The 22,071-nt window shown below is 40.7% G+C and overlaps 1 protein-coding gene across 2 annotated transcripts in view; it reads right to left on the bottom strand.

Annotated features, from left to right (window-relative positions):
* LOC122561115 (inositol polyphosphate-5-phosphatase A) overlaps positions 1-22,071 on the bottom strand; it is a 496,456-nt gene that overhangs the window by 156,525 nt on the left and 317,860 nt on the right. For both annotated transcript variants that reach the window (XM_043712554.1, XM_043712555.1), the window contains exon 7: positions 2-54. In XM_043712554.1, the coding sequence (XP_043568489.1) occupies positions 2-54 (53 nt within the window). The remainder of the gene's footprint in view (position 1; positions 55-22,071) is intronic.

The raw sequence follows: 22,071 nt of genomic DNA on the forward strand, positions 1-22,071 counted from the left end.
CCAATCAGTGACACTCCATCGTGTTCTGATGAAGCCTTTTCTGGACCACTTACACTATTAATAAAAGAAAAGGAAGATGTCAATTTTACATTGTAAGCGGGAAGAAAGTACAATCTTCACAATGTGGCAACAGAGTCTGAACATCAGACAAGAGCTTGTTTCTCTTCCTAAACAAATTCTGAACTATCAGATATTGTACACGTCATTTATAACACAAGCATAGTGGAAGACTATCAAAATGCAGCAGAAAATTACTGAACCAGAAAAGAAAAGGCATTTGATTTATTTGTTTGGCAATAATTTATCTTTGGTTATAAATCACTGTAATCACACTCAGTTCATTCCACTAGATGGAAGGAAAGTAACAGCTTGGCAAAGAAATTAATCACCCCTTGCTCACTACACTTAAGAAAAGATGCAACTGCAACATACCTCAATACAAACGTTCACACAAAACTGACAAGGAGAATGGGAGACTTATATTGTACTGTCAGAATATTGTGCATTACTCCAAAGCTCTGCAGGATCGAATTTTAGCATAACCATGAAATTCAACAAGCCACTTGTCACCTGTCTTGTAGCCGTTAGCAGTTAAAGGTCAACATTCAAACTATTTACAAGCGCCATTGCTTTATTTGAGAAAAACAGAAATGACAGATGAGAGGCCTGAAATGTTTTATCAACCAGCAGAAAGGATGAGGAGCAAATCTGTACAGTGACGGGCATTTAATTCCATCAGTTGGGTGGTGCAAACATTTTCCTTTTGTAAACTTTCATTTTCAGCCTACCAACTTGTTAACTTCTGGTTTCACAAATGGATTGAGACTAGACACTAATACTGTACTTAAGTGACTCATGTGTATATGTCGCTAAAATATAGCTACCATAGTGAAACTACATCAACCTTAGTAGCTCAAAAGATTAGTCAACTGACTGACCAGTATATCACATGACGGCAATGCTTGATATGTACTAGTATTCCTATGAACCACAGCATGAACTGTATTGCTGAGCAGTGGTGCTTGGCAAACACTGACACTTTCAACAATTGATTAAAAAGCTGCTGAACCTCCCACGCTGATGAGCTGGTGAGAATGTTAGTGCTTTATAAAGAATATGAGTGCTTTTATTTTGCTATTGCTCTCAACTTAAAAGCAATACTTTGCATGGAGCACTGTTCAGCTGTTTAGAGTACTGGTGACGAGATAGTAGCATTGCGTTGAGTATTGTTCACACATCATCTTAGGTTCACTCATCTACACTGGTTCCTGATTTTAAAATTGTTCTGAAATACTTCCTAGGCCTCTCAGCTCCCTATTTCTGTGACTGCTTCCAGGTCCACAACCCTCCTCGGGATCTGTACAGCTCTAATTCTGACCTCTCAAGCATCACTGATTTCATTTGTCTCAACATTTGAGGCTGTACTTGGGATTCCTTCCCTTCACTTCTCCACGTCTCTACCTCTTTTCCCTTCTTTAAGATGTTCTTTAAAATCACCTTTGACCAAGCTTTAGATGATCTGCTCTCATAACTCACCATGTGACTCATTATTATCTTTTCTTTAATAACAGTGAGGTGCCTTGGTATGTTTTAGTATGTTAAAGGCACTCTATATCTGTTATTGTTATTGTTGTACGCTTCATGCTCTGCTGCTGGTCAACTTCTCAAATGTTCTTCTCGAAGCCTCCATCCTCCATTGACTAGAGTACAATGAGGGCCACGACTCACATCCTCAACCACAATAAACCCTGCCTTCTCATGTCCTCTATGCTTACTGTCATAGACTCATGCAGCACAGAGTGTCGCCTTATCTACAATAATCCCGCCTTCCAGCACTTGGCCCATAGCCTTGAATGTTATGACATTTTAAGTCCTCATCCATGTACCTTTTAAGGATTATGAGGTCTCCTGCCTCTATTGCCCTAACAGACTATGCCTTTCAGATTCTCACCACATACTGGGTGAAAACATTTTGCTCAAATCTCCTGCAAACTTCCTGCCTTTCACCTTTAAAAACTGCCTCATCATTGAACCTTCAACTAAGGGGAACACTACTGCATTTTATTTCAGATGAGGAACCAAATGAAGGAACAGTTTTGTTAAGTTATATGTATAACAGATGGTTATTTTTCAATGTGACTTCACAGTTATTCAAATTCATGCAGTCTCAGTAAGCATTCTCCTGGTTGCAATAACTCCACAGAGGCCACTATCCCATCACAAGTCACCCTTTATTTATGCATGAACAGTCCTTGACTATAGCACTAGCTCATACTGTGTACTAACTACAAGATGTACTGCAGAAATTCAGCAAGGGTCCTCACACAGCACCTTCCAAACCCATGACCATTTCCATCTAGAAGGACAAAGATATATGAGAACACCACCACTTTCAAGTTCTCCTCCAAAGCACGAACCATCCTGACTTATAGAGTCATAGAGATGTACAGCATGGAAACAGATCCTTCGGTCCAACCCGTCCATGCTGACCAGATATCCCAACCCAATCTAGTCCCACCTGCCAGCACCCAGCCCATATCCCTCCAAACCCTTCCTATTCATAACCTATCCAAATGCCTTTTAAATGTTGCAATTGTACCGGCCTCTACCACTTCCTCTGGCAGCTCATTCCATACACATACCATCCTCTGTGTGAAAACGTTGCCCCATAGATCTCTTTTATATCTTTCCCCTCTCACCCTAAACCTATGCCCTCTAGTTCTGGACTTCCTGACCTCACTGAAAAGACTTTGTCTATTTATCCTATCCATGCCCCTCATGATTTTGTAAACCTCTATAAGGTCACCCCTCAACCTCTGACGTTCCAGGGAAAACAGCCCCAGCTTGTTCAGCCTCTCCCTATAGCTCAAATCCTCTAACCCTGGCAAAACCCTTGTAAATCTTTTCTGAAGCCTTTTAAGTTTCGCAACATCATTCTGTTAAGAAGGAGACCAGAATTGCACGCAATATTCTATCGGTGGCCTAAACAATGTCCTGTACAGCTGCAACATGACGTCCCAACCCCTGTACTCAATACTCTGATCAATACAGGGAAGCATACCAAATGCCTTCTTCACTATCCTATCTAGCTGCGACTCTGCTTTCAAGGAATTATGAATCTTCACTCCAAGGTCTTTGTTCAACAACACTCCCCAGAACCTTACCATTAAGTGTATAAGTCCTGATAAGATTTGCTTTCCCAAACTGCAGCACCTCACATTTATCTGAATTAAACTCCATCTGACACTTGGGCCCATTGGCCCAACTGGTCAAGATCCTGTTATAATCTGAGGTAACCTTCTTCGCTGTCCACTACACCTCCAATTTTGGTGTCATCTGCAAACTTACTAACTGTACCTCTTATGCTCGCATCCAAATAATTTATGTAAATGACAAAAAGTAGTGGACCCAGCACCATTTCTTGTGGCACTCCACTGGTCACAGGCCTCCAGTCTGAAAAACAACCCTCCACCACCATCCTCTGTCTTCTACTTTTGATCCAGTTCTGTATCTAAATGGCTAGTTCTTCCTGTATTCCGTGAGATCTAACCTTGCTAACCAGTCTCCCATTGGGAACCTTGTCGAACGCCTTACTGAAGTCTATATAGAACACATGTATATTGTTGTTCTTTCACTGTCACTGGTTCAAAATCAAGGAATTCCCTCTCTAATGGCATTGTAGGTCAACCCACAGCACATTAAAAAGTGTGGCACCGGAAAAGCACAGCCGGTCAGGCAGCATCCGAGGAGCAGGAGAGTCAATGTTTCGGGCATAAGCCCTTCCTCGGATGCTGCCTGACCTGCTGCGCTTTTCCGGTGCCACACTTTTTGCCTCTGATCTCCAGCATCTGCAGTCCTCACTTTCTCCAACCCACAGCTCGTGGGCTGAAACGGTTCAAGAAGGCAGTTCACCATCACCTTTTCAAGGGCAACCAGGGACAGGCAATAAATGCTGGCTAACCAGCAACACAAATGAATTAATTTATAAAAAACTGAGTCAAGCACCATAGTGTCAGTAACTCTAATGCTCACCCCTTTTCATCTGTCCCTGATTGGACCAGATTAACAACCCCAAATCAGAGAATTCATATTCTATGAGATCCAGCTGGCTGACCTCATTACACGGGTGGCATGGTGGCTCAGTGGTTAGCACTGCTGCCTCACAGCACCTGGGTCCCAGGTTCGATTCCCACCTTGGGTGACCGTCTGTGTGGAGTTTGCATGTTCTCCCTGTGTCTGTGTGGGTTTCCTCCAGGTGTTCCTGTTTCCTCCCACAGTCCAAAGAAGTGCAGGTTAGGTGAATTGGCCATGCTAAATTTCCCATAGTGTTGGATACATTAGTCAAAGGGAAATGGGTCTGTGTGAGTTACTCTTCGGAGGGTCAGTGTGGACTGGTTGGGCTGAAGGGTTTGTTTCCACACTGTAGGGAATCTAATCTAAACTAATTACTATATTGGTGTAACTCTGAGGGAGAGTTCAGAATTCCCTCTACAAAGGCTCCACTCCAAAGCTGAAATAGGACGGTGTTGCTGTCACTCGGCCCCGCTGTTATTCTTGTTCTCTCCTGGTGGACAGCGTAATCCCACCCCTGGAGGGGCCAACAAGGAGAAATAGTTCAGCACAGCCAACAACTCCCTGACAGTTCAGAAATCTACCTCCTCTTTAAATTTTTCCACTGATTTATCCTCCATAACCCTCTGGGGTAGATTACTCCAGACAATCACTACCTTCTGCTTTTCACACAGAACACCCTGAGGTTTCTGTGACACACATTTTTGGATTCTCCTTCTATTTAAATAACACTCTGTCTTTTGATTCCACCAACCAAAATCATGACCTTTCATTTTTCTCCATTGAACTCCATCCGTCAGGTTTTTTTGCCCACTCACTCAGCCTATTTATTTCTCCTTGCAGATATTTTACATCCTTATCACAACAGACCCTCCCAATTATTTTTGTATCATCAGCAAATTTGGATTTGTTATACTCTGCTCCCTCTTCCAAGTCATTAATATCGAGAGAAAGAAATTGAAACCCCATGACTGGTCCTTGTGGCAGTCCACTAGTTGCATCCTTCCTACCTAAAAAAACCCATCGTTCCTAACTCTGTCTTCTTTGTGTTAACCAATCCTCATGTATGCAATACACTGCCCTCAATACTCCCATCTTATGCACTAATCTTTTAAATAGCACCTTACCAAATGTCTACTGAAAATCTAAATGCACTACATCAACAGGTTGCCCTTTATTAATTCTGCTTGGAAATTTATCAGATGTGATTTCCCTTTCACAAAACCTTTACTTGCATTACACTTTCCAAATCCCCTGCTATTCCTTCCCTGATATGGACTGTAGCATTTTCCCAATGACAGATGTTAGACCAACTCACCTACAGTATCTGCTTCTTCTTGACTCTTGACATCATATTACTAGTTTATTTCAATCTGCTGGAACCCTCCTGGAATCCAGTGAAATCTGGAATATTTTATTCAATGCCTCCACAATCTCTGTAGCCACCTGTTTTAAAACTCTTGAGTGCAGAGTATAAGATTCTGGTGATTTGTTTGTCTCTAGTCCCATTAATTTGTCAAATACATTTCTGTCACAAGATCATTCCTCCATTTAACACCTTGCTCATCTGATATCTTTGGGATGTTTATACTGTTTTTCACCGCAATGACTAATTAAAAATATTTGTTTAAACTGTCTGCTATTTTCCTGTTCCCTGTCATCAGTTCTCCATTTGCATCTTCAAGAGACCCACACTTATTTTAGCTATTCTCTTTTTATAACAAAAACAGAAACTGCTGGAAAAACTCAAGTGTGGCAGCATCTGTGGAGGGAACGTAGAGGTAACATTTTGAGTTCAGTGACCCTTCTTTCTTTTTATATACCCACAGAAGGTCTTGTTGTTTGTTCTTATATTTCTTGCCAATTTACTTTCATAATCAATTTTCTCTCTTTTTCTTAGCTTTCAATTCATCTGCTGATTCCAAAAAAAACCCCCAATTGTCTGGCCTACCATTAGTTTTTTTACCACTTTGTATGCCTTAGATATTGACTGAATACTCTCCTTTACTGCCTTTGTTAATCATCATGGATAATTCATCCTGCCACTGGGTCCCTCTTCTTCATCAGAATAATTTTTGGCTGATCATTATGAAATATCTCCTTAAATGCCTGCTGCTCATTCATTGACTTATCCCTTAATCTATTTTCCAAACCTTCAGAGATAATTCTTTCTTCCTGTCTGTCACTGCCATTACTTACATGTAGGACACTAGTTTCAGACTTGCTCCCGCCAATTGAATTTGAAACTTTACTGCGTTGTGATCACTAACCCACCCCCCCTCCCAAACCAGATGATGTTTAACTTTGAGACCCCTTTTTAATCGTACTTCATTACAAAATCTAAAATATCTTTTTCCCAGATAGATCCTGCAACATACTGCTCTAACCAGCCATCACTGATGCTGTCAACAAATTAATCTTCCATGTTACCATTATCCTTCTGCTTTGTCCAGTTGAAATTAGTTTTTACATCACCCATGACAACAGTAGCGTCTTCTTAAGTCCTTTGTTATTTTTCCATATAGAATTTTCCCTCTGAGGGCCTATCGATGACTCCCACTTGTGACTCACACTGATTCTACATCTTGATCTATTGCAAATATGTCACTATTCACCAGCAGACCGATACTATCCTTTATTAACAAAACTACCTCACCTCTATTTCCGTTTTCCCTGTTCATCTAGAACATCAACTGAACCTTGATTAAGTGTTCCTAATTGTAGTCACCCTGCAATCATATCTCTATGACAGCTAATAGGTTATATTCTTTTATTTCTGCTTGTTCTGTCAACTTGTTTACCTTGTTACAAATGTTGCATGCATTCAGATACAGAGGCTTAAGCTTTGACTTTTTACTGTTATAATTCTTCCTGGTTCTGTATTTATGCTGCACTGTCCCACTTCAATTATAGATTGCTTTTTCACTGCTCTGCACCTTGCTCTTTAGTTCCTTTTGGAAGTTTTTAAACCTCCCTTCAATTGAACCCCCTCCCCCCAATAATTAGTTTAAAGCTACAACCCTGGTCAAGCAATTTGCCAGGATACTGCTCCCAGCATAGTTCAAATGAAGCCCATTCCAACAGAACAGCTCCTTTTTTCCCCAGTACTGGTGCCAGTTCCCCATGAATCAGAACCCATTTTTCCCACATCAATCTTTGAGTTTATCTCTCTAATCTTATTTACTCTACACCAATTTGCATATGGCTCATTATTACATTTGTGGATCTGCTTTTCAATTTAACCGCAAAACATTCATAATTCTTCCACAGACCTTCTCTGATAGTCCTGCCTATGTTTTTGATACTGATGTGGGCCATAGCCACTGAACCCTTCCCTTTCCACTCCAAGTTCCTCTCAACAGAAAAGATGCCCTAAACCATGGAACCAGATAGGCAATATAACCTTTACGGCTCTGTTTCTAATTCCCTAACAATGTTATGCCCCCAGTTGGATGGCATTCTGGACCACACTGTTGTGGTCAGTTCACTCACCTTCCCTGAAATCTATGCCCTTGTCTGCACCGATAGCGAAAACGTCATGCCTATTAGTAGGTGATGACAGTGGCCCAGGCTCCTCCAAAGCTAAATTTTGGTTGCCCAAAATCTGCCTCGCTGGCAGCCACACCCTCCTGTCACTGACCACAGACCAATTTAATGTAATTAATCTAAGGCGTTTGTCTATCTCCTGAAACACAGTGTCCAGGTAGCTCTCCTCCTCCCTGATGTGTGGCAGTGCCTGCAGCTTGTCAACTCTGAGCCAAAGTTCCTCGAGCAGCCAACACATTGCAGTAGATGCGACCATCTTGGATCACACTGATATCTAACGGAAAGTGGTCATTTAATGGCTTGGTAAAGGCCTCAACTCATCAGTTCCTCAATTACCTGCCTTCCCACTGGGTGAGAACTGTCTGGGTGATCTGCCTGACTAGTTTGAGAAGCAGGGGAGTGCAAATCAGAGGCACGGATGACAGTCAGCAGATTTCTTCAGATTAGATTAGATTCCCTACAGCGTGGAAACAGGCCCTTCAGCCCAACAAGTCCACACCGACTCTCCGAAGAGTAACCCACCCAGTCCCATTTACCCCTAACTAACGCACCTAACACTATGGGCAATTTAGCATGGCCAATTCACCTAACCTGCACATCTTTGGACTGTGGGAGGAAACCGGAGCACCCGGAGGAAACCCACGCAGACACGGGGAGAATGTGCAAACTTCACACAGTCACCTGAGGCTGGAATCGAACCTGGAACCCTGATGCTGTGAGGCAGCAGTGCTAACCACTGAGCCATCATGCCACTCTAGGGTAGGCTTTGAAAGTCACTCCTCCTTGCCCTTCCTTTTGACTCCCCTAAGACCTCTCACATACAACCCTAACCAGTGACAACAAGATGAATATAGCTTCTTGTCTCCCCTCCACACTAAGACTCAACTGACAGCCCTTATGAAGCAGAGGCTGCTGATCTCTGGTGATCATGCTGAGTGTCAAAGTGCCTGAGAGGATGACAATCACATTTGCATGGTCTATCAGCTCTTACTTTGCCTGGGGAAGGTGAACTGCTAGTTGCCACCTAATACACTTACCCCTCACTTGGGGAAAAAAGAGAAAATTGAGCCATTGCTCCTGACTGGTTTTAGAACAGTTCATTTAAAGTTGGAGCCCACTGTTGGCAAATGAAATATAAAATACATTTCTACACCAAGCTTTCAAGTTTCCTGAAGAAATGAGTCAGACACAAGATAAAGCTGGTAATGATTAAAGAAAGGAGAATAATTATAATGCAGTAAAAGTTACTTACATAATGAGAGTTTAGCATTTAGATTGCAACCATTTATTGAGTGCCTTTCAAGGCAGGATATTATTAAATTGGACAGGGTTCAGAAAAGACTGAGAAGGATTTAGCTGGGACTACAGGGTTTGAGTAATAAAGAATGGCTGGATAGGCTGGGAGTTTTTTCACTGGAGTGTAGGGGATTGAGGGGTGACCTTATAGAGGTTTATGTAATTATGAGGGGGGTAAAGATAAGGTGACTAGCAAAGTATTTTTCCAAGCATAGGAGAGTCCAAAACTATGGCATATTTAAAGTTTTTGTGAAGGCCTGTGGCTCGGGAGCTGGTTGGATTTGTTGTTGGTCTGTTTGTCAAGCTGGTAGGCTTATTGGCAGGTATTTTGTCCCCTTTCCAGGTGACATCACCAATGCTGTATTGCCTCCTGTGAAGTGCTGCTGTACTCTTCCCCTTTGAATTGACGTGGCTCTGTTTGAGCTGTTTCCAGTTGGTACTGGTTCCATTGCAGCAGTTTATATATCAGGTCCAGGTCAGTGTATTTGTTGATGAACCATGCTTGCAGGAATTCTCTTGCTGTTCTTTGTTTGGCCTGTCCTAGTATTGCTGTGTTGTCCCAGTCAAACTCTTGGTTCTTGTTGTCCGTGTGTATGGATACCAGAGAAAGTTGATCATGTCACTTGGGTTGCTAGTTGGTGTTCATGGATGTGGGTCATACTGGCAGACAGCTAGTGACCCTATCAATTCAAAGGGGATCACTACAGCAGTGCTTCACATGAGGCAACACAGTACTGATGTCACCTAGAAAGGGGACAAAACATCTAGTAACAAACTGAGCAGCTTTGTGAACAGATCAACAACAAATCCAACTAAGGGCATATTTTTAAGGTCAGAGGAGAATGATGTAAATGTGACCAGAGGGTGGTTGGTATGTGGAATGAACTGCCAAAGGAAGTGGTAGACAGAGGTACTTTTACAACATTTAAAAGACATTTGGACAGTTACATGAATAGGAAAGGTTTTGAGGGATATGGGCCAAACACAGGAAAGTGGTACTAATTTAGTTTGGGAAATGTGGTTGTTATGGCTCTGTTTGCATTGACTCTATGAGTAAGAACTGACATGTGTTGCTGGAAAAGCGCAGCAGATCAGGCAGCATTCAAGGAGCAGGAGAATCGATGCTTTGGGCATGAGCCCTTCTTCAGGAACCCATTCCTGAAGAAGGGCTCATGCCCGAAACGTTGATAGATTCTTGAAGAAGGGTTATTGCCCGAAACGTTGATTCTCCTGCTCCTTGAATGCTGCCTGACCTGCTGCGCTTTTCCAGCAACACATTTTCAGCTATGATCTCCAGCATCTGCAGTCCTCACTTTCTTCTATGAGTAAGAAACCTTGTGTATACACATATAACGATTGTGTTTTAATATGTGCAGATTTTCATTGATTGTACCTGAATAACATCATTTATTGTTCACAGTCTGCTTTCATAAGTAAAGTTTTACTCAACACTTTAAACCGAAAGTGAAGTCTCACATTAGAATGACTCAAGATTATTACAGCACCATGGCTACAATGAGCACTGTCAACAGAATGGACGATGACAACTCACCAAGACACCCCCATCAACTGCACCTCCCAAACCCAACAAAGACAGCAACGTCTGATAATATGATTACCTTTAAGTTCTGCTCCAAGAACTAATATAAAATATAATATATTGGCATTTCTTCATTGCGTTGAATAAAAATGTTAACACCCTTTCTGACAGCGTTATGGGAGCATTTTGACACATAGAAGAGCACCACAACTTGCTCATGGGCACTTAGGGAAGGGAAATAAATGCTAGTCAACGTAGCTGCCCACATCAAGATAATTAATAAATATAATTCTTAACAGATGGGACATACCACAGTTGACACTTTACCCTTAATGAGGAGAAGCACCGGAAACAACCGTAGGCCAGGGAATGGAGGTTGGTAGCCCAATTCATAACTAGGTAGCATTTCTCTGCTCATTATTCATATCTCCTAACTTTCTCCTTCCTCTACTCCCCTAAACACAAATATAGCAGCATTTCACTCTCATGTGACATGTCACATAATGCAATGTTTCAAAACTGAACTGCATGAGTTGTAAAATAATTGTAAATGAAGTCTTTCTGTCTCCTTGTGAAAAATGAAAATAGTAATAGAGCACAATGGACATTCTCACTCGATCACTTCTCAGATGTTCTTCAGCTGCTGAAACCAAGGATTTGGAGCCCAGACAGCCTGCCTACAAAGATGTACTAACTGTTCAACAGCAGAATTTCATTATTCCACTTGAATGCATGAAGCAGCCTGTGCAGGTTGGATCCTTTAATGGAATAATTTACACCAGAATCCATGCTGTCCAACAGGAGAGGATGCGGCAGCTGCACAGAGCCCTCTGCAGTGAAGATTCAAGTTCAAGCATTGATACAACCACAGCTAAGGCACTGCAGAAAACAACAAACCTATCATTGTGTGTTTTCTTTGAAAGCTTCATGTTCATGGATCAGATTGAAGCAACTGTAAAAGAACGGATTCAACAACTTCATTACTGACCAACGATCTATTACACACAAATCTGCAGTAATGCTACAAGATTGGTCAGTGGTTGGAGAAAGGCAGGATGAATATCATATCTCTTAGATTAACTTTAGGGTGTAGGTTTGCTCGCTGAGCTGTAGGTTTGATATCCAGACGTTTCATTACCTGGCTAGGTAACATCATCAGTGGCGACCTCCATGTGAAGCGAAGCTGTTGTCTCCTGCTTTCTATTTATATCTTTCTCTTGGATGGAGTTCCTGGGGTTTGTGGTGATGTCATTTCCTGTTCGTTTTTTGAGTGGTTGATAGATGGCATCTAGATCTATGTGTTTGTTTATGGCGTTGTGGTTGGAGTGCCAGGCGTCTAGGAATTCTCTGGCATGTCTTTGCTTAGCCTGTCCCAGGATGGATGTGTTGTCCCAGTACAAAGTTTAACCTCAACATTGGTTTATGTCCTAGCAATTCTGTTTCTATAAGGCTGGTCAAATTTGTTAGGGGAAAGATTATGTAGCAGGAAGAGGTCTCAAGTTATGGCTGAGCACTATTCAGTAAGCTTCCTTTGGCAAATATGATAGTTTTGTTGCTGGAAGTAAAGGTTTGCTGAGTAGAACATAGGAACAGGTCTAAGAGTGTCAATCCTTTGAGACTCTCTCACAATTTGGTTGGTCTTCATCCTAACTATACCCATTAATACCCTTGCCTAATGAAAATTCATTCACATAGTCTTGAAATGTTTAATTGGCCTTGCCTCAACAGCTTAATGGGGAATGAGTTACAAATTGAATTGTTCTTTGAACTGTTTTTCACTCAGGCAAGTCATCATGATCATGTTCAACATTTTATTCTGCAGTGTCTACTGTAACTCAACTGTGCCCGCTCTCCTGGGCTGGCTTTAGTACGCTGTCCATGTTGTTTCTTTCACAGGACTCCCTTTGTCATCCTAGCAATGGGCACGACTGCATTCTGGAACTGCTGGGACTACTCTGTCGCTCGTCTCACTCTAGATCAGTAAGGTGCCCCAGCTTATTATCATTGTGGGGCAGCTCTTTTTCAAAATTGTTCACCAAAGTAACTTTTCTACTTGGGGGGGTGGGTGAAGCTCTCCCCTGTTGTAAGACACATCTGGTATCAAAGATGTGCATCACTCCACTTCATGTATTACATTCCACCAAAGCATAACTGATAATGATAACCACAATGCCAGAAAAAGACACCTTCCAGCTTTTTCAAAATAATAGAAGTAAATATCATTGAGTGACTATACCAGTATAACAGGGCTATTATTTATGTTTTTTACATTAAACAAGAAATAATAAAGTATGTTCTGAAGAAAAATCATACCAGACTCAAAACATTAACTCTGTTTCTCTCTCCACAGATGGTGTCAGACCTGCTGAGTTCCCCTCGGATTTTCTGTGTTTGTTTCAGATTTCCAGCTTCTGCAGTATTTTATTTTTATATATATCTCGACATATACCCTGCATCCTAATACATTTCTATAACATTTCTAAATTTACATATTTACAGCTGGTCTGAATTCTTTTTCGTAATTTCAGAAGAACATTTTGAGTATTTCTTATTAACCAGGCACTGAATATCATCACATTTCCAGGAATCTTGTGACTTGGAATGCAATAATCAATGATCTTTGAGCACTGTCATGCACTTAGGCACCTTGCCACAAATTAATCTCCATTGGAAATAAATACCTCAGTGTTATCCAGTGGATTACACACAACTGGTTTGTTTAATTATTTCTTGTCAAATCATGCCTTACAGCCGCTATATAAAACATATATTTAACTCTTACAGTAGGACCTATGCAAATGAAAAATACATGAAAATGTTAAGACTTTTGAATTAGTGTCTCATTAATCTTTAGGTAAGCATGAGATGATACAGTGGTTTTAGACATATCACGTGCAAAGTTATATTAAAGTAGGCCTCAGGCTTAAATAAAATCTCTTACTGACCTTTCAAAGAACCTCCATAAACATCACCTACATAAATACATCAGCTACATGGGGTAAAACCTCTATGGAGCATCAACAAGGAGACAAAGGTTACACAGGGCTAATGTCAGAATGCACTGTGAGTAATAACTAATGCTCACAACTTTGATTGATAATGTCCCATGCAATGTCTCAATTCATCTTTTGTATCATTTTGCTGCGGGAAACCATATCAAATTAAACAGCAACACAGCAGGATTGATTCCACTGAACAAAGCAGGCAAGGAAAGAGACACAGGAGGAAGTGTCAATTGCTCTGTCAAGAGTTCATACCTATTATTAACTAACAGCATGAATGTGAAGGGGATTGGGGAGGCGCTGCAAGAGGATACAATGATTTAAATGCGTATTAAAAGGACAAGCCTTAAGTGAGGAATGAGTATAGTTTATACCGCCTCTTTTTTAAAAAAACAAATCACCCAATCCACATAAGCAGGAGAAAAGATTCCAATAAGAATGTTAACTCTTTAAGCAAATCATGTTTCAGTCATGAACATGGCAAACAAAACAGCCTATTAAGGTGAGCTATCAGTGATAACATACCATGGAGGGAAAGAGGAAAGCAGATTTGTTTCCCACAATCCCACAGTGTTGAAGCTATATCTGGTTTAAAAAGAATCTGGAATATTCCTGCACCAGCATTGGCGCAGTGCGGTGGCACTTTATCCACCAAATATTTTCTTTTCCTCAGTGAGAGTGAAGACTGGTTTAGCAACCAGACTGTTGACATTCCTGACAATGTCAAGGTGGTATTGAATGGTACTACTGTCATTGTTAAGGACGAACATTGCAAAGGGAGTTTGATCACATTACACTGGAACTCAGCTTTCTTGGCATTAAGAGAAAGAAATATCAAGTTGACACACAATTGTATGATAGCAAAAAGCTGGCCACAGTGTGGACAATCTGAAGTCATGAACAGAACATGATCAAGGGCTTCAGTGTCGGTTTCTCCTATAAGATGAGATCAATGCATACACATTCCCAATTAAAGTGGTTTGTCAGCAGACAGGAACTTGGGAGAAAGCATCCTCTGCAAGTTTGCACGAAGACAGATGTTACATGGATAGCTTCCTGGGCCTGGAAAGAAAAGTTACTTCTGCAGGGAAATGACATTGAACTGGTGTCCATCTCTGCTGCCCTGATCCAACAATCAAAAACAATGATAACTAAAAGTCCTCAGACATTATTTGTGTGCCTAGGAAGATTGCAGTTGATGATACCATCGCACAAACACAATGGCCAGCAAGTAAAAAGATATAAAGATCTTCATCGGTGCTTGGATATCACCACACGCTTAAAAGAGCTCTGGTCATCCACAATTCATTAAATAACAAGCTGTTATTTCAGCGAGTCAATTATTTTGAATAATAACATTGGATCACAATTTATGGACAGAGAAAAGTATCACTTCACTTCCTTTCTGTGTCCTGTCGAACAGTCATTTAAGTAATGTTGAAAGAACCACACCTGATACTCCAATAAGGGGAAGTTAGAGCCAGAATTGGTCAAGTAGCAATTTGGATTTCTTTTTTCTCTTTTTACATGTCACAAGACCACATGCAGGGGTTATTGTGCTATGTATAGGGACTGATAAATGTTCACTTCCTCAGTGGCAAGACTTATTTTTGAAATGTAACAGTCCCTGTTGTGGGATGACTTTCTGGTGAAGAATGTTATTTAAGACTGCAAAGAGATCTCGATCAATTTGGTCAATGGGCTGACGAGTGACAGATGGAATTTAATTTGGATAAATATGAGACATTGCTTTTTGATAATACAAACAAAGACAGGACTTATACAATTAATGGTAGGGCCCTGGGTAATGTTGTTGAACAGAGTGAACTCGGGTTCAGATACATAATTCACTGAAATTTGTTCCACAAGTAGACAAGGTGGTTAAGAAGACGTCTAGCATGCTTGCATTTATTGCTGAGACTTTTGAGTATAGGAGTTGGAACATCATGTTGAGATTGTACCTGACATTAGTGAGGCCTCTTCTGGAGGACTGTGTGCAGTTCTGGTCACCATGTTATATGAAGGATATTATTAAACTGGAGAGGGTTCAGAAAAGGTTTACTAGGATGTTGCTAGGAATAGATGGTTTGAGATTAAAAAAAAATAGACTGGAAAGGCTGGGAATTTGTTTTACTGGAACTTAGGACGTTGAGGGGTGACCTTATTGTGGGCTATAAAATCATGAGGGGGCAAAAATATGATGAACAACAGGAGTCTTTTCCCTAGGGTGGGGGAGTTCAAAACTTGGCAGCATATTTTAAGGTGAGAGGAGAAAGATTTAATAAGGACATTAGGGGCAACTTTTATGGGTGGTTTGTGTGTAGAATGAGCTGCCAGAGGAAGAGGTAGAAACAGGTACTGTTACAACATTTAAAAGACATTTGGATAAGTTCATGAATGGGAAAGGTTTGGAGGGATATGGGCCAAACACTGGCAGATGGGACTAGTTTACGTTGGGATCATGATCAGCGCGGACTGGGTGGACCAAAGGGTCTGTTGCCATGTTGTATAATTCTATGAATCTGTCTGACAAAAGACACCTGACTACTTGCAAAATAAGATGGGACAGATCCCAAGAAGACCAGTCTGTCCCCTCTCACCCCATGCCTCATCACATTGAAAGTGGCCAATGGCATGTGAATAGTGAATCCAGGATCCGTCTTATTTCCTGACCTTCCATCGACCATATTTATGATGTCAAATGTCAAATTTCCATATCAGTTGCAGGTAAATCCATTAACTATTCATCCATTCACAAAGGGTGCTGTGTCACAAAATGAATCGGGCCAAGACTGGACAGCTCACAGCAAGATTTCAGCAGTCAGAATTCCAGAAATTCACTTTGGTTAAATTATTGAACAGATGCACAGATAACCATGGGGAACAGTATGCTACTATGTGGTATCAAAATACATTTTATATTCAAGGATGATTAATAATTCAATCTGGTGCAGACAGAATAGCCCCAATGCCGTCCTCCTGCACTGTATTCATTCTATGATAATCAGTAAGTCAACCCAACTACACCAGAACTTAACTTTAAGTCCTTTTAATGTAAGCTGGAATAAGAACTCTAAACATCCAATGTTTCACAACAGAACATAACCAACTGGTCTAATGAGGGTGCTGAAAGGGTAAATGAACAAGATGGGTTAAATTTACCAAGGAATGAAGACCAACTAACTTTCATTTTTCAATCTGCTTATGCATTAAATTAATTGCATTAAATACATCAGATGGTACTAGTTACATAAGTGAATATAATTAATAGCAACATATTCATGCAGCCACACAAACTGATTAGATACAGTTCAAACTGAAATGTCATGCAGAATGAAATCATGCTTCCTGTCCAACCAAAGTTCAAGGTTTAAGCTTATGGCCCTTGTGTTATGGTACTGTTGCCTAATCTGGAACTAAATACCATACAAAAAAAAAGGAAAATATCAGCATAGATTATAAGGAGTAACATTTCTTTCCATGATTATTTTCACATCTTTCTGTTGTTTCCTATTTCTTCAATTTAAGGCAAATACAATCATTTCAAATACAGTTTGGTAACCCCTTTTAATGCTAAAGATACAAGAGCAGTCTGTGGGCATTAATGAACAATGATTCACATTGGTTTGAGCATGACGCAAAGACAGCTGTCTAAATTAATGTCAAGCAATATTATTTACCAACAATGAACTCATCCAAGATCATTATTGCCATTATATTATGGCATGAATGATAAAGTTCATTTTATCAATGTTTAAGATTTTAAAATAAACTAAAAAAGACAGTATTTTTAGCAGTGAACATATTTTTAGATGCTAAAATTGGATTACTTATTAAGAGTTCCTTTTAATCTTTTGCATATATTTCATGTTAGAAGACACATTCATAAATTGAGTTGAATTAGTATTTTCAGAGACTTGTAGCTTTTGTGCATGAAGAATGATTGGCAGCTCACATTAGTTAACAATTAGTCCTCCTCTTTTACAAGTTCCATTGGGAAGGGTATCACTGATGGTCAATAAAAATAAAAATTAAGTCAGGTCAAATGAGTTCTTTCTTTGTTGTGTTTTACAAAATAATTTCAATTGAAAGGAGAATGGATATGTACAGGATATCTTCTTGCCTCCTTTCATTTGCCTTCTGACACTGACTGTGAAACATTATGGGTTTCTTTCTCTTTAAGGCTGAATCTGTACAGGCATCTCCCTTTCCAGCAACCTTTTCTTCCCATGATACCCATGCTGATTCTCTCTCCTTTGCAATTTCTTGCCCAATATCCCGAGTTCACTTCTCCTAGAGACCTGACTTCCACTCCCTTGTCTGTTTCCCAAGTCAACTCTTGACTATTCAATAAACCAGCATGTGTTTATAGTTCTCCAGCCACAAAAACTGTCCCTCTGCCTTTCAAACGGATTATCATTATGCCCTCCATAAAGTACCTGACCCGTGACCCAGCTCCTTCTTCTTTCAAAGGTCTTTAATGCTGCCTCCCGGCTCCACTGCAATGCATCCAAATGTTCCTGTATAAATTCTTCAAGAGCAAAGCCATTAAGTTTGTTTAGGTGAGCAAGTTGAGAATAAGATGAAGATGGTACTTGCTCCACCAATGGTGTCTGTGCCTTCAATTTCCCAGGGCGTAAGCTCTAGAATATTCTCTCAACAACTCTCTGCCTATCTAACTCTCTTTCCTCTTTGGACCACCCTGCTGAAAAAGCGCAATTTACTCTATCTTCTATTTCAATGAGGTTCTACCTTGTGCAGTTTTGATTTGACTGATTATTCTTCGATAACCTCTCCTGAGTTGCCCAGTTCCACTTGTCCTTTAATACTTGGCTGCAAGGGGCACCTGACATTATGAAAGTCACCTGTTCTGTGTCTCATTCTTGGATTCCAACAACTTGCCATAGTTTCCAATGAAAGTTGAATTGAGGACACGATAACACTTTATGTCATCCAAACTCAAAAAGTATGCAAGTATTATTCCTTAGCTCAGCAGGCTGATTACTTAAAGTCCGACATCTGCAGCATCTGCCTAGCACTCTGATCCACCTATGCATATGTAGACGTTCTCTTGTGATGCATTTTCTTTTAAGGAAAAACATGAAAGATCAATGAGGGCAGCTTTGGGCTGGTGAAGAGAGGTGGACAGGGCAGTCAGTGTGGACTCCAGGACCTCGCTCACTACATTGTACACACCCCTCCATTGTCAATTCGCCCAGGCAGGAAAGGAAAAAGGAGTCAAGCATACCAAGCGAGAATATACTCTATAACATACTCCAAAACTCATAGTGATCTCTGTTTACATTGCAAAAAAATCTTTGAATAGTTACTGTCAATGTATTATAAAGCCCGCCTTTCATCAAGGCTTTATTTGCATTTCCATGCATTCAACTCCTGAACAGAATGTTGGAGTAAAATTTTTCCCTTCCTTGGCATGTGCTGGAGCATATATTGCAAAACTGTGCATTCAGTTATTAACTTTGTGGAGAGAAAATGGAGAGTGCATCCCATTTGCAATACTATCTTCCAGAATACAACAAAGGGCCAACAAAACAGAATATTTTATCTATAATTACTTGTTGCACAATCTTTTTCTCACATTCATTCTGAGCTCAGTACAACATTTTGGTGTTGTTCCATGACATGTTAACTGAATACTTTTCATTTTCTTTCTTTAAGACGAAGCATGGTGAGAGCAGAGAGGTGTCATATACTGGAGGTAGCTGCAATAAGTTTGAACCACAGTGTCCCCATGAGGAGGAAGCCCTGCCCAATATTGGGAGTAAGGCCATTGGCATGTTGTAGATGAGAGATTTAAGAATGTGATGAAGATGATAATTGCTCTGCCAATAGTGGGTGTGCCTTCTGTTGCTTAGGCACTAAGCTCTACTATTCTCTCCCTACAACCCTCTGTCTCTACATCTTTTCTTCCTCTTTGAAGACACGCTCTGTAAAAAGTCTTGCTTTGACAATTTCTTATTCTCCTGACTATATCTCCTTACATGCCTCATTGTCATATTTTATTCTATAGCACTCTTGAGAAGCTCCTTGGGATTTTTTTTTAATCTCAAGGATGGTATATACATTAAAGTTGCTGTTGTATTAAATCTGAGATAACATATACCAACTGAACTTCACCGGGGAATTCTGCATTTTCTATTGTTAGTGTGAACTATCTACGAATGCACTGTAGAAATTCTTTGAATAGAACTTTCCAAATTCATGACCATTACCATCTAGAAGGACAAGGGCAGCAGGTGCATGGGAACACCATAACCTGCAAGTTCCTCTTAAGGCTACATGCCATCCTGACTTGGAAATAAATTGCTATTTCTCAAGTGTCGCTGACTCAAAGTCCTGGAACACCTCCCCCAACATCATTGTGGATCCAGCAACAACAAATTGACTGTGGCAGATCGAGAAGGCAGCTTACCACTAACAGGCTAAGAGACACTTAAGGGGAGGTGATCGCCTATGGTATTATTTTGAGATAGCTAATCTAGAGACCCAGGGAATGTTCTGTGCACCTGGGTTTAAATTCCGCCTGCACAGATGGTGGAATCGGAATTCAATAAAAATCTGGAATCACGAGTTTAATGGTGAGCATGGAGCCATTGTTGATTGTTGGAAAAACCCAACTGGTTTACTCAAGCCCTTTAGGAAAGGAAACTGTCACTCTATCTAGTCTAGCCTACATGTGACTCTAGACCTACAGCAATGTGGTTGTCTCTTAAATGCCCTCTGGGCAATTTGGGATGGGTAATAAATGCTGGCCTAGCCAGTGATGCTGATATCCTGAACGAGCAAAGAGAACAAACTAGGGATGGGCAATAAATGCTGGCACAGCCAGCAACACCCTCAGTTCATGAATACATACAAAAAAAATGTCACTGGTGGAGGGATTGAGTGTTTAACATGATGGATTGGGTGCCTATCAAGTGATTCATATTGCCTTGCATTATGCCAAGCTTCTTCACTGTTGTTGAAACTGCGTGCATCCATTCAAGCAGAGATTATTCATCACAGTCCTTGACTGTGCCTTGTAGGTGGTGGACAGACACTGGGGAGTCAGGAAGTTAACTATTCATCACAGAATACCTAGCCTCTGACCTGGTCTCACAGCCGCAGAATTCATATGACTGCTCTAGTTAAAATTCTGATCAGTGGTGAGCCCTAGGATATAAACAATGGGGAAATTTAGGAATGTTATTGTGATGGTGATTACCTGGCATATGTGGGCATGGGTCACTCTGATGACAGGGGCACTGTGCCAGCTCCCAGCAAAGTGAATATTTGCTTGCATGATAATGTTCTACTGGTTGCAAACAAGCTGCTGACAGATAGTTGGTGCCCTTTCTTATTGGCATATATAAAGGGCCATGTACAGGCAAATGATTGTATTCCTTTGACTGTAGCCTTTCAAGACATGATATATAGCTACAGTGCTCTACATCACCACTATGTCTTCCGTAGAGAAGCTAGTGAAATGTTTAGTCCAAGTCAGGTCCTGTGATCTATCTGTGGACAGTAAATTGGTCCATGTGGCAGGTGGCCTTAGTCACATAAATGTTTTGGATGGTGATAACTCAACGACCACTGGCAGAAAGTGAAAATGCTGGAAATGGGTGATGTCCTCTTGCAGCACATGCTAATACTCCTTCATAAAATGAAACTTAACAGATATCACATTATACAGCTATGTACTCAGTTTGGGGAGTGCTATTGAGTATATGTCTTCTCTCTTTCTGGAGTGGCTGGTGGGTAAGGGTGCATGGCGGATTGGGGAAAATAAAATATAATTGTAAGATATGACAAAGTAAAATTCGCATAACTAAAGTGGAGATAATGGAAAAATGGATGGCAGACATCACTATGCTATTCCTTTCTCACTTAAATGTGACTAACATCAATATCATAAAATTAAAAATGACACAACACCAGGTGTTAGTTGAACAGCTTTACTTGGAAGTACTAGCACTCAGAGCGCTGCTCCTATATCAGGTAGCTAGTGGAGATGGAGGAGCAATGCCCTGAAAGCTGATGCTTCCAAATAAACCTGATGGACTATAACCTGGTGTTGTGTGATTTTTAACTTTGTCCACCCCCAGTCCAACACTGGCACATCCTCATCATCAATATCATAAGCCAGGATTCAGAATGGATACTGAAGCAGGCAGAACGGATCTGCCTTGTGCTAGCAACAAGATATCTTAGACTACCTACTGCCAAAAACACATGAACAACTTGGTGAATCCTAGCTGCCCGGTCCTCCCACAGAGTTAACTACCTAGTCATTCGAACAGCAAGAGTGAAAGGATGCACTGTTCCAACAGCTGGTTGAAGTAACGTTGCACAACGCAAAGAATGACAGGACATAAGTTCTCAGCAACAGTTTCCACATCAGATTGCTACTTTTGGACTGGTGATTATTTCATTTTGTGCAAATGCTTCTGCTTGTTTGAGAAAAAGAAAACTGAAAGGCAAGACAATCAAATCTTTTCTCACGTGCCTCTTAGTGGTTAGTCAAAGAGTTAATGAGAAGATTGAGAAGAGTAGTAGACACTGTTTACTTGGAAATCTTTTGACAAAGTTCTGCATGGTAGACTAATTGGTGAA

This window comes from Chiloscyllium plagiosum, chromosome 22, assembly GCF_004010195.1.
Source record: "Chiloscyllium plagiosum isolate BGI_BamShark_2017 chromosome 22, ASM401019v2, whole genome shotgun sequence".
Taxonomy (NCBI): domain Eukaryota; kingdom Metazoa; phylum Chordata; class Chondrichthyes; order Orectolobiformes; family Hemiscylliidae; genus Chiloscyllium; species Chiloscyllium plagiosum.